This window comes from Saccopteryx leptura, chromosome 1 (genome assembly GCF_036850995.1).
Source record: "Saccopteryx leptura isolate mSacLep1 chromosome 1, mSacLep1_pri_phased_curated, whole genome shotgun sequence".
NCBI lineage: Eukaryota > Metazoa > Chordata > Mammalia > Chiroptera > Emballonuridae > Saccopteryx > Saccopteryx leptura.
In genome coordinates this window covers 310,714,215-310,728,510 of record NC_089503.1, presented here as the reverse complement: position 1 = coordinate 310,728,510, position 14,296 = coordinate 310,714,215, and the positions used below count along the sequence as shown (strand labels likewise).

General features: G+C 42.7%; 1 protein-coding gene across 1 annotated transcript in view; it reads left to right on the top strand.

Moving 5' to 3' along the window:
- FAM227A (family with sequence similarity 227 member A) overlaps window positions 1-14,296 on the top strand; it is a 69,395-nt gene that overhangs the window by 15,365 nt on the left and 39,734 nt on the right. The window contains exons 7-10 of the mRNA XM_066358435.1: window positions 1,071-1,172; window positions 1,671-1,775; window positions 5,500-5,623; window positions 13,902-14,009. Of these exons, the coding sequence (XP_066214532.1) occupies window positions 1,071-1,172; window positions 1,671-1,775; window positions 5,500-5,623; window positions 13,902-14,009 (439 nt within the window). The remainder of the gene's footprint in view (window positions 1-1,070; window positions 1,173-1,670; window positions 1,776-5,499; window positions 5,624-13,901; window positions 14,010-14,296) is intronic.

Here is a 14,296-nt window from a genome sequence, read left to right as displayed (position 1 = left end):
TTGTTCTACTTATTTATGCATTCATTGATTGATTCTCTCTCTCTCTCTCTTTTTGTGAAAGAGAGGGACAGACAGGAAGCAAGAGAGATGAGAAGCATCAGCTCATAGTTGTGGCTCCATAGTTGTTCATTGATTGCTTTCTCAAATGTTTCTTGACCAGGGGGCTCCAGCTGAGCCAATGACCTCTTGCTCAAGCCAGCAACCTTAGGCTTCAAGCCAGTGAACTTTGGGCCCATGCCAGTGACCATGGGATCATGGCTAGGATCCCACACTCATGCTGGCAACTCTGTACTCAAGCAGGTGAGCTTGTGCTCAAGCTGGCAACCTTGGGGTTTTGAACCTGGGTCCTCAGCATCCCAGGCCGATGATCTATCTACTGCACCACTGCCTGGTCAGGCTATTCATTGGTTGATTCTTGTATGTACCCTGACTGGACTGAGAATCGAATCTGCAACTTTGGCATATTGGGATGATGCTTTAACTGAATGAGCTACCCAGCCAGGGCAATAATTCTAATTTTAGAATTCTGTGTGCTTACTATTAACTGAGTGTAATCTTATGATCTGGTGATTTACATTTATATAATTTTTGTGTTTGTTCATATTGATTACTGTTAATTGAATGTAGGTGAGAGCATGGAGCACCTATCTAGAACTATGGTTTCTAATCCTGGCCCTGCCACTTGCTGGCTGTATTATTCGAGCAAGTGACTTCAGCTCTGTAGCCCTCAGTTTCCTCATCTGTTATATTCAGATAATAACCTATGGCTTGTATAATTGTTTTAGGGGTTAAAAGAGAACATGTGAAAATACCTAGCGAGGCAAATAGTCAGCACTCACTATAAAGTTAGGTGTCTGATATTTTTTCAGGTTGACTCCATAGTATGTTGACTTCAAAGCTGACTGGTGGGAAAATGGTGTGATTAATAACAATAACAAAGCATAGAACACAGAAGGAGGAAAGGAAGGTTTTGAGTGGAGATGATTATGAATCTGGCTGTGGCTTCAGGTAAATTTTTTAAAAAAGAACAGAAACAGCAACAATAATAACGTGAATTTTGTTTTTTCAAGTCTTTCTGTTCAGGTAGAGAATTGGAGAAGTTTCTCTCTTCGCCTCCTCTAAGAGCCATATGGCTGGATAGCTTCTGGTGGATCTTTCATGAAAGATACCAGGTAAATGCAAATCTGATCGCTTTTCTCTCCACTGCTTAACTTATGCTTCTATGGCACAAACCCTGACCACTCTACCGTGGGCTATAAGCCCCTCTGATTCCATGGATTGTGCCTGCAGCCTCATCCGTCATCCCACCCCTTCCCCCACTCATGTCTCACCCTTATACCCTGTGCTTTAGCTGTTACCCCAACGTCTTGAAGCTACCTTAAACTTTAGGAACTAGTTCGTGTTACATGGCTGTTCAAGGCCAGGGCCAAGAGTAAAGCCAGGACCTCCTGGTCCAGAGTTAGGGAACCTTCAATGCTCTACTTCTCTGTACATGTTTTATAAATCCTGTAAAACAAATTACTGTATGATAGTTTCCTAACTAATAGGAGGTTAAGTAACTTGAGAATAAGATTTTTAAAAATGAGAGAAATTCTTATTTAAGAATCTCAGCCCTTGGCTGTTTTAACAAGGAATTCTAATAATTCCTTCTCTATTTTTATTCCTGTTAGCCAAACAGAGAGATCCAGAATAAGCTATTTGATCGGATATCCCAAAAATATACCTTTCTTTTGTTTCATGAATCAAGGTCCCACTATGAAGAGGCTATCTTAAAAGTGAGTATCAACCACTGTTTAGAAAAATAATCACATGTAATAGTTATTCACTTCTTTTTTTCTTTTCTTTTTAAATTTTTCCATTGATTTGAAAGGGAGAGAGAGACAGTGGGGGAGAATGGAAAGAGAAAGAAGCATTAGCTCGTTCCACTTAGTTGTTCCTTTTAGTTGTGCACTCATTGGTTGCTTCTCATGTGTGCCCTGACCAAGGATCAAGTCCATAACTCCGGCTCTATCTGCAGATCCACCTGGCCAGGGCCTCTAGTCACTTCTGATACCAGTGGAATGCCCTTAACTTTCTTTCCATAAGGAAGTAATTAGTTAGTAAGTTGTGATATATTTATACACTGACTTGTAATGCAGCAGTTACAAAAAATGAGGTAGGTCTGTATATACAGGGTAGGACAAAATAGGTTTATAGTTTTTCATATGGATCATGCTATAATATACAATAATTAATAAGTAATAATATAAAAATAAACTGTATTTTGGTGCATACTCATAACTGTAAACCTACTTTTCCCCCACCCTATACTGATTGGGAAAAATATAATGATGTATGTTAAGTGAAAAACAAAGCAATTTATACAATTCTATATTTTAAAAAATATTTATATATGCATATGTGCCTATGAACAGAAAAAAATCTGAAAAAATATTTACCAAACCATTAGCACTCATTATATTCTGAGAAATAAGGTTATAACAGACTTCCTTTTCTAGTCTATATATTTCTATAGTATTTAAATAAGCATATAATTTCAAAATTAAAATTGCATATATGTATTTACTTTTTATATATAAGTGTATATATGTACTAAAAGGATTGCTAGAAGAAAATATAAGTGAATATTTACCTGATTTGGTAGTAGGGAAGGACTCTTTAAATATGACCTCAAATAACCATATGGGAAAAGAGGCCCTGGCCAGTTGGCTTAGCTGTAGAGCGTCGGCCCAGTATGTGGAAATCCCGGGTTCGATTCCCCATCAGGGCACACAGGAGAAGAAGCGCCTATCAGTTTCTCCACTCTTCTGCCTCTCCTTTCTTTCTATCTCTCTCTTCCCCTCCTGCAGCCAAGGCTCCATTGGAGCAAAGTTGGCCAGGGCGCTGAGGACAGCTCCATGGCCTCCACCTCAAGTGCTAGAATGGCTCCTGCCGCAGAGGAGCAATGCCCCAGAGGGGCCGAGCATTGCCCTCTGGTGGGCATGCCAGGTGGATCCTGGTGGGGTGCATGCAGGAGTCTGTCTGACTGCCTCCCTGCTTCTCACTTCAGGAAAAAAAGAAAAAAAAAGAAAAAAAACCATATGGGAAAAGACTGATTGATTTAATTATATAAATTTTTAAAAATTACTGCAGACAAAGTTAAAAGGCAAATGAGAAACTGTGCAAAAATACTAGTACCATATATGTCACACAACATAAAAAACTTACAAATCGGCCCTGGCTGGTTGGCTCAGTGGTAGAGCGTCAGCCTGGCATGCAGAAGTCCCGGGTTCAATTCCCGGCCAGGGCACACAGGAGAAGCGCCCATCTGCTTCTCCACCCCTCCTCCTCTCCTTCCTCTCTGTCTCTCTCTTCCCCTCCCGCAGCCAAGGCTCCATTGGAGCAAAGATGGCCCGGGCGCTGGGGATGGCTCCATGGCTTCTGTGTCAGGCGCTAGAGTGGCTCTGGTCGCAACAGAGTGACGCCCCGGATGGGCAGAGCATCGCCCCCTGGTGGGCATGCTGGGTGGATCCCGGTCGGGCGCATGCGGGAGTCTATCTGACTGCCTCCCCGTTTCCAGCTTCAGAAAAATACAAAAAAACAAAACGAAACAAAAAAACCTTACAAATCAGTAAGGAAAAAATGAAATACCCTATATGGACAAAGTATGTAAACTGGAAATTCACCAGGGAAGAAATATAAATGGGAAAAAGTTTATCCTTAACAATAATAAAAAGCATGAATGAAAACAATAATTTAATAGCTCTTTTACCTGTTAGAATAAATTTTTTTTTAATTAAGTGAGACATAGATTCCTGCATGAACCCCAACTGGGATCCACCCAGCAAGCCCCCTACCAGGCAATGCTCTGCCCATCTGGGAGCACTGCTCAACCAAGCTATTTTAGTGCCAAGGAGAGGTTATGGAGCCATTCTCAGCGCCCAGAGCTAACTTGCTCAAACGTTTGAGTAATGGCTGCTGGAGGAGGAGAGAGAGAAGAGGGGTTGGAGAAGCAGATGGGTGCTTCTCCTGTGTGCCCTGACCAGGAATTGAACCCAGGACTTTCCCATGCTGGACCTATGTTCTACCACTGAGCCAACCGGCCAGGGCCAAGAGCATAAATTAAAAACTGTAATTCCTGCCTGGCCAGGCAGTGGTGCAGTGGATAGAGCATCGGACTGGGATGCAGAGGATCCAGGTTTGAAACCCCAAGGACACTGGCTTGAGTGCGGGCTCATCTGGTTTGAGCAAGACTTACCAGCTTGAGCTCAAGGTCGCTGGCTTGAGCAAGGGGTCACTCGATCTGCTGTAGTCCCTGGTCAAGGCGCATGTGAGAAAGCAATCAATGAACAACCAAGGTGCCACAACGAAGAATTGATGCTTCTCATCTCTCTCCCTTCCTGTCTGTCTGTCCCTATCTATCCCTCTCTCTGTCTCTCTCTATCTCTGTGACACACACAAAAATGTAATTGCTAGTGTTGTTAAGGGTATATGGCACTCTGTATGAATGGGAAGTGAATTGATACAATTATGCTGGAAGGCACTTATACTAATGAAATAACCATTTAACAAATCATTTAGGTTTTCTGTGCCTCAATTTCATCACCCGTAGAATGGGGATAATAATGCCTCTCACTGAGTTCCCCTAGGGATTAAAAGTGATGATGTTTGTACGGCATATGACATTTTTCCCAGCACACGATAAGCCCCCAATGTATCATAGCTTCTATATTAGCAGCATTATCATATTGTCTCCTGGATCACGTAATTTAATATACAGGAAGAACTGCTTTTATTCATACATGTATTCATTCATTCAGCAATTTTGACTATCTAATTTGTGCTGGATAATGAGTAATAAGACAATATCCACCAGTGGGGGATGTTTAAGCAAATTTTGATATGCCCACTCTGCACAATATTATAAAGGTCACTATGGAAAAAGAAAATCCCAAAGAGTTAATAACAACCTGGGGAAGTACTTATAATGTTAAATGAATAAAGTAAAATATAAATGTACAATCTGAGCTCAACCATAGTTAAACAACAGCACCACCTGTGTGAAGAAAATAACCCAGTGAGTAGCACTTACTAGTATCATCTCTGGGAGACAACAAGTTGGGTGGGTCACATGTATCTTGTCCTCTTCTGGACTACTGTTTGGCCAGGTTGCAGAAAGGACTGAGCCAAAGACCAGGTACAGAGGAGCTGCAAGAAGGGCTGCTGGCCTAGCACAGCGTGATGTTTGAGAAGTGGTCCCCAACCTGAACAATTTTATTAACCAATGTCACCCCAATAAATCCAATTAAAAACAAATTTTTAAAAAGAAGTGGTCCCCAGTTAGGGTAAGGAGTCCACTGAGCTGTGGGGCAGCCACAAATGGAAATTGCTCCCCTCAAAACCAGGAAGGCAGCATAGGGTCAGCTAGAGAATTTTATCGCAGTTCCTTTTTGATGACAGGGGCTCTTTTCTGAGGGTAGAGATGTCCAGAATGTTGCCTGAGCTCTGCTTGCCCCTTAGAGGTTGCCATCACTTCTGAGTAAAGCCCTGTATACCAGCTTCTGTTGCTGCTTCCCACAGTCCTGGTTCAACACACACGAATTCAAGTCTCTGATCTGTAACACCATGAGCCTGTGGATTTCAGGTAAGAGGTTGGCTGCTTTCTACTGGGGAAACAATTTGGGAAATCCTTTTTCCACCTGAGTATGTTGTTGTTTGCCGTCACATCCCTTCATTGAGGCAGCTGTCCTTTTCTCTCTTTGACATTAAAGAAAGTAAAGTGTACTGTCAGAGTCCCAAGAGTACCAATTTTCCTGCTTCCTCAAAACAGTTCTGAAACATTCCTTGGCTCCTTTTTGTGTCCAGCTGCATCTGATGTAAGCAGGTTTGAGCACAGCCCCATTTACTGCACAGAAGTTAACCTCGTGCTGTGGGCTGATGGACCCAGAACTCAGGAATCCAGAAGCATCATGACACTTAAAACATCTCACCTGACAGGACGGTAGCGCAGTGGATAGAGCGTCGGACTGGGATGCGGAGGACCTGGGTTTGGGACCCCGAGGTCACCAGCTTGAGTGCGGGCTTATCTGGTTTGAGCAAAACTCACCAGCTTGGGCCCAGAGTCGTTGGCTCGAGCAAGGGGTTGCTTGGTCTGCCGAAGGCCCACGGTCAGGGCATATATGAGAAAGCAATCAATGAGCAACTGAGGTGTCACAACACGCAACGAAAAACTAATGATTGATGCTTCTTGTCTCTCCGTTCCTGTCTGTCTGTCTCTGTCTGTCCTTCTCTCTGACTCTCTCTCTGTCTCTGGGAAAAAAAAAAAGAAATTAAAAAACACAAAAAAATAACCATCCCTCCCTTCCACACCCCTCCCCCATGTGATGCCAAGCAGCCCATGTATCACCCCCTCTGTCTGTAGCACACACAGTGCCCGTGTGATATTTGCTTTTAAACTACTTTTCTGTTTCCTTCCCCACTTCCCCCATCTCAACCCAGACAGTTTTTTTTTTAAGATTCTTTTTATTGATTGATTTTAGAGAGAGGAAAGAGAAAGAGAAAGGATTGGGGGAGGAAATGGGAAGCATCAACTTGCTTCTCGTATGTGCCTTGACTGGGCAAGCCCAGGGTCCTGAACCCACAACCTCACCATTTCAGGTCAATGCCTTATCCACCGTGCCACCACAGGCCAGGCTCAACCTAGACACTTTTAAGGTCTCTAAAAGATACCATTTATTGAGAGGTACCTGTGTAGTAGGTACTCTGGTAAGTAAGCACTTTTTACATTTCTTACTGCATTGGCAGTCTCTGAGATTACTCCCATATTAGGAGATTTGCTAAGAAAACTCACAGGTTGTATTCATGGCTAAGATTTATTATAGCAATGTGGTAAGGATACACAGCCGGACGTAACGGAGAGGACAGGTAGAGTTTGGAAGAGCTCCTGTGCATGCTTCCTTATGCTCTCTTCCTCCCATGAATAGTTATGCAAAGCCCTCTCCTTCTGCAACAAAAATGTAGTAATGTGTGTGATGTTTGTGCCCAGAATCCTACTTGAGAAACAATGCCCAACCTTTTTATTGGGAGCTAGTCATGTAGACACTTCTGTCTATCATGTACTCAATATCCAGAAGAGCAGGTGTTCAGCATGAGCCACGTTGTTTAGCAAGCAGTCTAGGCACAGTGAAACACTCTTACTCACTAAGGAAAATGTTTTCCCCCCCAGCTTTGTTGAGATATAATTGACCTATAACATTGTGTAAGTTTAAGGTACAATGTGATCATGCATAATATATTGCAAAGTGTTTACTATAATGAGGCTAGCTAACACATCCTTCACCTTGCAATAATTCCTGTTTTCTGTTGTTGTTACGATGAGAACCTTGAGGATTTGCTCTCATAACAACTTTCAAGTAGACAGTACTGTAGTCATCATGCTGTACATCAAATCCTGAGAACTTGTCAGGATTGGAGGTTTGTGCCCTTTGACCGACATCTCCCCATATCCCCTTCCCACCAGCTCCTGGCAACTGCCATTCTACTCTCTGCTTCTGAGTTAAACTTTTTAAGATTCTAAATATACATATAAGTGAAATCATACAATATTTGTCTTTCTCTGTCTGACTTATTTAACTTAGCCTAATGTCCTCAAGGTCTGTCCATGTTGTTACAAATGGCAGGATTTCCTTTTTTTTTATGCCCACATATATTCCCTTGTGTATAAAATATTTTTTAGAGAGAGGAGAGACAGAGGACAGAGAGGAGAGAGAAACATCGTTAGCAAATGTTCAGTCAGTCTCAAGATTAGTTTCCTCTTGTAGAGGTTCCTTTAAAGTTATTCAAGCCATGCTTCCCCTCGAAGCTTCTAGTTTCCAGTCAAGATAAGCTTCGCATGTATTCAGTTTAATTTTAGAGCTGGATTTTCTAATTGTGCATGCAAAAAATTAATTTAGGCATCAAAAGTATTTCATTTTGGCCTCTTACGTTGATGTTACTTCTAGTTAAATCTTCCCATTTCTTTAAGTACTTGTAGATTTTCCCCTAGGTTGATTGCAGGAGTTTTATGTTTTCAAGTCTCACACTTAAGTTCCTCAATCCATTTTCAGTTTATCTTTTCCTTTCATTGTTTTAGTTATTTTTTTTTATACTTTTGGGGGACTTTTTTGGTTTGTTTTCTTTGTTTTTTGTTTGGGTTTTTTGTTACTTTTTTTTTTTTTTTTTTTTTTTGGATTGGCAAGAAATATTTAATGTAATGAAAAGCAAGGAACTTCAACCAAGATTATTCTACCCAGCCTGACCTGTGGTGGTACAGTGGATAAATCATCAACCTAGAACGCTGAGGTCACTGGTTCAAAACCCTGCACATGTCTGGTCAAAGCATATATGGGAGTTGATGTTTCGTGCTCTTCCCCCCTTCTCTTTCTCTCTCTCTCTCTCTCTCTCTCTCCTCTCTGTGGTGGCGCAGTGGATCAAACGTTGACCTGGAATGCTGAGGTTGCCGGTTCAAAACCCTGGGCTTGCCTGGTCAAGGCACATATGGGAGCTGATGCTTCCTGCTCCTCCCCCTTCTCTCTCTCTCTCTCTCTCTCTCTCTCTCTTCTCACACCATTCTTTTGATGTTGTTTCTGTAAATTCTGACTCTGAGTAACTTGTAGATACACAACATGTTTGGATAAGAATTCAGAAACTAACTTCAAAAGATGCAGACTCTGACCTTCAGGCATTCCAGCTCCAGGAGGCTTGCTGACCTTCAACTCTGGTTCTCCATCTGCCAACATGGCTTCTTACACTGCAAAACTGGCTTCTCTCTCTTTTCCCGCCATCTTGGTTTCTTCTTCTGTGTTACTTTTTTTCAACTGATTTTTTGTAAGTGGTGTAAGGTAGGAGTTCTTTTGCATATGAATATCCAGTTTTCCCAGCACCATTTATTGAAGTGACTATCCTTTCCCCATTGAGTATTCTTGGCTTCCTTTTCAAATATTAATTGACTATATATGTTTATTTCTGGGCTTTTAATTCTGTTTCATTGATCTGTGTGGCTGGTTTTTGCTAATAACATACTGTTGATTTTTATAGCTTTGTAATATAGTTTTAAATCAGTGTGCTACCTCCAGCTTTGTTTTTTAAGATTGTTTTAGCTGTTAAGAGTCTTTTGTGGATTCATACAAATTTTAGCATGTTTTTTTTTTTATTTCTGTGAAAATGCTTTTGGAATTTTGATAGAGATTACATTCAATCTATAGATGGATTTGGGTAGTAGGGACATGTTAACAATATTAATTCTTCCGCTACATGAACATGGGATACCTCTCTATTTATTTGTGTCTTCAATTTCTTTCATCAATGTCTTATAGTTTCTTTTTTGTGACAGAGACAGAGAGAAGGACAGATGGGGACAAACAGACAAGGCAGAGAGATGAGAAGCATCAATTTTTCATTGTGGCTCCTTACTTGTTCATTGATTGCTCTCTCATATATGCCTTGACCAGGGGGCTGCAGTAGAGCGAGCGGCTCCTTGCTCAAGCTAGTGACCTTGGGCTCAAGCCAACGATCTTTGGGCTCAAGCCAGTGAGCCCGCACTCAAGCTGGACAAGCCCATGCTCAAGCTGACGACCTTAGGGTTTCGAACCTGGGTCCTCTGCATCCCAGTCTGATGCTCTATCCACTATGCCACTGCCTGGTCAGGCATATAGTTTTCAATGTGTAGATATTTTTAATTGCTTGGCTAAACTTATTCCTAAATATTTTATCATTTTTGATGTTATTGTAAATAGGGTTGTTTTATTTATTTGTTTTTCTGATAGTTCTTTGTTAGTGTATAAAACACAACTGATTTTTGTGTATTGATTTTGTATCCTGTAACTTTACTGAATTCATTTATTAGTTCTGACAGTTTATTATGGCATCGTTAGGGTTTTCTATGTATAATACCAAGTCATCAGGAAACAGAGATAATTTTATTTCTTCCTTTCTGTTTTGGATATCTTTTATTTCTTTTTCTTGCCTAATTGTTTTGGCTAGGACTTGTAGTACTATGTTGAATAATAGTGGTGAGAGTGGGCACCTTAGTTTTGTTTTTGATTTTAGAAGAAAATCATTTAACCTTTAGCTATTTAGTATCATGTAGCTGTGGGGTTGTAATATATGGCCTTTATTATGTTGAGGTATGTTCCTTCTGTACCCTTTTTTTTGAAGTTTTATAAAAGAATGTTGAATTTTGTCAGATACTTTTTTTGCATTTATTGAGATGAACATATAGTTTTTATCTTTCATTCTATTAATGTGATGTATTACATTTATTGATTTGTGTATGTCGTACTATCCTCTGTCCCAAGGATAGATCCTGCTTCAGGGTAGTGTGTGATCTTTTAGTTATTTCTTTTTTTCAAAATATAAGACAAAGTTTATTTAGAAAGTCACAGAGATAGAAGAAATGGGTTCTAGGAAACACATTACAAGGTAAGATAAAGGGACCTTAAGAGAAAGTAAGAAATGCCTGAGGGGAAGGGAAGGGAAAGATGTGGGCTTGCTCCTGGAAGGAGAGTGCTGTGTAATTCTTTTAAAGTGTTGTTGAATTCTGTTTGCTAGTATTTTGTTGAGATTTTTTTCTTTTTTTTTTTTTTGGTATTTTTCTGAAGCTGGAAACGGGGAGACAGTCAGACAGACTCCCGCATGCGCCCGACCGGGATCCACCCGGCACGCCCACCAGGGAGTGACGCTCTGCCCACCAGGGGGCGATGCTCTGCCCATCTGGGGCATCACTCAGTTGCGACCAGAGCCACTCTAGCGCCTGAGGCAGAGGCCAAGGAGCCATCCCCAGCGCCCGGGCCATTTTTACTCCAATGGAGCCTCGGCTGTGGGAGGGGAAGAGAGAGACAGAGAGGAAGGAGAGGGGGAGGGGTGGAGAAGCAGATGGGTGCTTCTCCTGTGTGCCCTGGCCGGGAATCGAACCCGGGACTTCTGCACACCAGGCTGATGCTGTACCACTGAGCCAACCGGCCAGAGCCTGTTGAGAATTTTTTCATCTATATTTATCAAGGATACTAGCCTATATTTTCTTTTCTTATGGTATCCTTATCTAACTGTGGTAAGGATAATGCTGGCCTCCTAAAGTGAGTTTGGGAGTATTCCCTCCTCTTCAATTTTTTAGAAGAACTTGAAAAGGATTGAACTCTTCTTTAAATTTTACTAGAATTAATCTGTGAAGCCATCTGGTCTTGGGCTTTTCTTTGTTAGAGGTGAGGGGGGTTGATAACTGACTTTATCTCCTTACTCATTATTTGTTCAGATGTCCTATTTCTTCCATGATTTAGTCTTGGTAGGTTATATGTTTCTAGGTATTTATCCATTTCTTCTATGTAGTTAGGGGAAGTTTTTTATCAATGTAAGGAAATGTTTACCAGCCAAGGTCACAGATGCCAGCTGTTTTGTTTTAAGATTTTATTTATTGATTTTAGAGAGAGGATAGAGAGAGAGAAAGGTGGGCGGAAAGTGGGAAGCATCAGCTCGTAGTAGTTGCTTCTCATATGCACCTTGACCAACAAGCCCGGGGTTTTGACCTGTGAACTCAGCATTCCAGGTCCATGCTTTATCCACTGAGCCACCACCGGCTGGGCACAAGCAGGCCTTTCTAAGGATAACAGTTTACTATGTTAACTCTTTTTTTTTTTTTTTTTATCTTTCTGAAGCTGGAAACAGGGAGTGACAGTCAGACAGACTCCCGCATGCGCCCGACTGGGATCCACCCGGCACGCCCACCAGGGGCTACTCTCTGCCCACCAGGGGGCGATGCTCTGCCCCTCTGGGGCGTCACTCTGCCATGACCAGAGCCACTCTAGCGCCTGGGGCAGAGGCCAAGGAGCCATCCCCAGCGCCTGGGCCATCTTTGCTCCAATGGAGCCTTGGCTGCGGGAGGGGAAGAGAGAGACAGAGAGGAAGGGGGGGGGTGGAGAAGCAGATGGGCGCTTCTCCTATGTGCCCTGGCCGGGAATCGAACCCGGGTCCCCCGCACGCCAGGCCGACGCTCTACCGCTGAGCCAACCAGCCAGGGCCTATGTTAACTCTTTTCTGCACAGCTGTTTAATCCTCTTAACATATGAAGGATCCAACACTTTATCCACTGCGCTTGGTGGTGCAGTGGATAAAGTGTCAACCTGGAAACGCTGAGGTCACCAGTTCGAAACCCTGGGCTTGCCTGGTCAAGGCACATATGGGAGTTCATGATTCCTGCTCCTCCCCCCTTCTCTCTTTCTATCTCTCTATCTCTCCTCTCTAAAATAAATAAAAGATATTTTAAAAAGAAAGAAAGAAATTTAACAGCAAACAAATGGGGGAGCAGCCATTCAAATCCAGGCATTCAGATTCCATACCATAGCAGAGCTAGGACTATGAACATTATGCCACTCTGCCTCCTGTTTCTTTCTTTCCTTCCTTCCTTCCTTCCTTCCTTCCTTCCTTCCTTCCTTCCTTCCTTCCTTCCTCCCTCCCTCCCTCCCTCCCTCCCTTCCTCCCTCCCTCCCTCCCTCCTTCCCTTTCGACAGAGATAGAGCTCTCTCTGTCAGAGAGAGGGACAGATAGGGACTGACAGACAGGAAGGGAGAGAGATGAGAAACATCAGTTCTTCATTGCGGCACCTTAGTTGTTCATTGATTGCTTTCTCATATGTGCCTTGATCAGGGGGCTACAGCAGAGTGAGTGACCCCTTGCTCAAGCCACCGACCTTGGACTTCAAGCCAATGACCTTTGGGCTCAAGCCAGTGACCATGGGATCATTTTTATCATCCCACACTCAAGCCAGTGACCCTGTGCTCAAGCTGGTTAGCCCATGCTCAAACTGATGAGCCCACGCTCAAGCCGGTGACCTTGGGGTTTCAAACCTAGGTCCTCCGCATCCCAGTCCTACACTCTATCCACTGCGCCACCGCCTGGTCAGGCTCTCTGTCTCTTTCTATTCCTCTTTCCTATTCCTTCTTTTTGTCCAAGGTTGTGCCTCCTTTTCCTATTCTATCCCCAGTAACAAACCTCCTGTCTACTTACTTTGTCCAAAAGAGACAACATTTTTGCATAGAGGCTGAAATTTATCAATTAATCCTTCATCTTTTCTTTCCTAAACCAGAGAACTGAGGGAGACAGTGTAGTCCCTCTGATGTCTGAGAATCCAGGTTCCAAGAAGTCAAGATTCTGAAACAGATGATTCTCTAAGAGAAAAGCATTAGTCCCATAAAAAGAAAAGAAAGAGGAAAGGGAAAGAGATTCCTGTGTGCCGGTGCCAATGATAACTGCTGGGGGAAAAAAACCTATTTATTAAGTGGGACAGCAACTATAAACTCCTAGAAAAGTAATACATATAAGGGTCTGTCTCTGAGCCAGGGGTGGCTATTCTAACTTCCAGCCAGTCACAGAGAAGCAGTCTCACACTTCTATCACTATCAAACATTTAGGGTGAACCCATTTCTGGCACTTAGCTAAGTGTGTTAATATGTTGAACATAATTTACTAAGTGCCTATTTATTATGTTCCAGGTCCAGTACTAAACCCTGGAGGTAAAAAGATAAGTAAGACCTGCCCTCAGAGAGCTCATAGTCCAGTAAAAGCAGAGGAGATAGACAAGAAGCAAATAATTACAGTGCCTTCACATCTGTATAGCACATCACAGAGTCACACATCCCTGGTGTGATCTGATTCTTATACCCATGCTGTCAGGAAGGCAGGGTGGGCATCACCATCTGCATTTTCCAGATAAAGAAACCAAAGCCGCCTAGAGAGGAAGGGACAGCAAGACCACAAATCCAGTGTGGGATGGGGATAATGCTTGCTGGAAACCCAGTCTCCTCAGGACCAGCAAGGGGCATCTCAGAGGCTGTCTTCTGTTTTCTGCTTCCCATTCTCTGCAGTTTTCATTGTCACTTTTGACTCCCTCTTAGGTATATATCCTAGCCTACGGAGCTATGACTGTTGGGACTACTCAAAACTGGATCCAGAGAGATTCTGGAGAGAAGAATTAATGTTGCAGAGAAGAGGACTGACAAAGGGTAAGGGACCATTTATGGACACCTGTCCCCCTCTTCCGGGCATGCCAGCCACCGTCTGGTTGGGGCATGGGAAGGCCTCAGTATTGAAATCCTCAGGCCAGCTTCTCTCTCTTGTAAACCCAAACTAGCTACCCAAAGGACTGAAATGTCAATTTGTGAACCATAGTCAGCACAGCATAATTGTTGGGGTGTGGAGGTGGTATTTTATATTTTAGTAGATGCCAGTTATCTAGTGTCTACTGTGTGCCAGGCACCATACTAAGCTTTTCATCCTTTTTATGTAATCC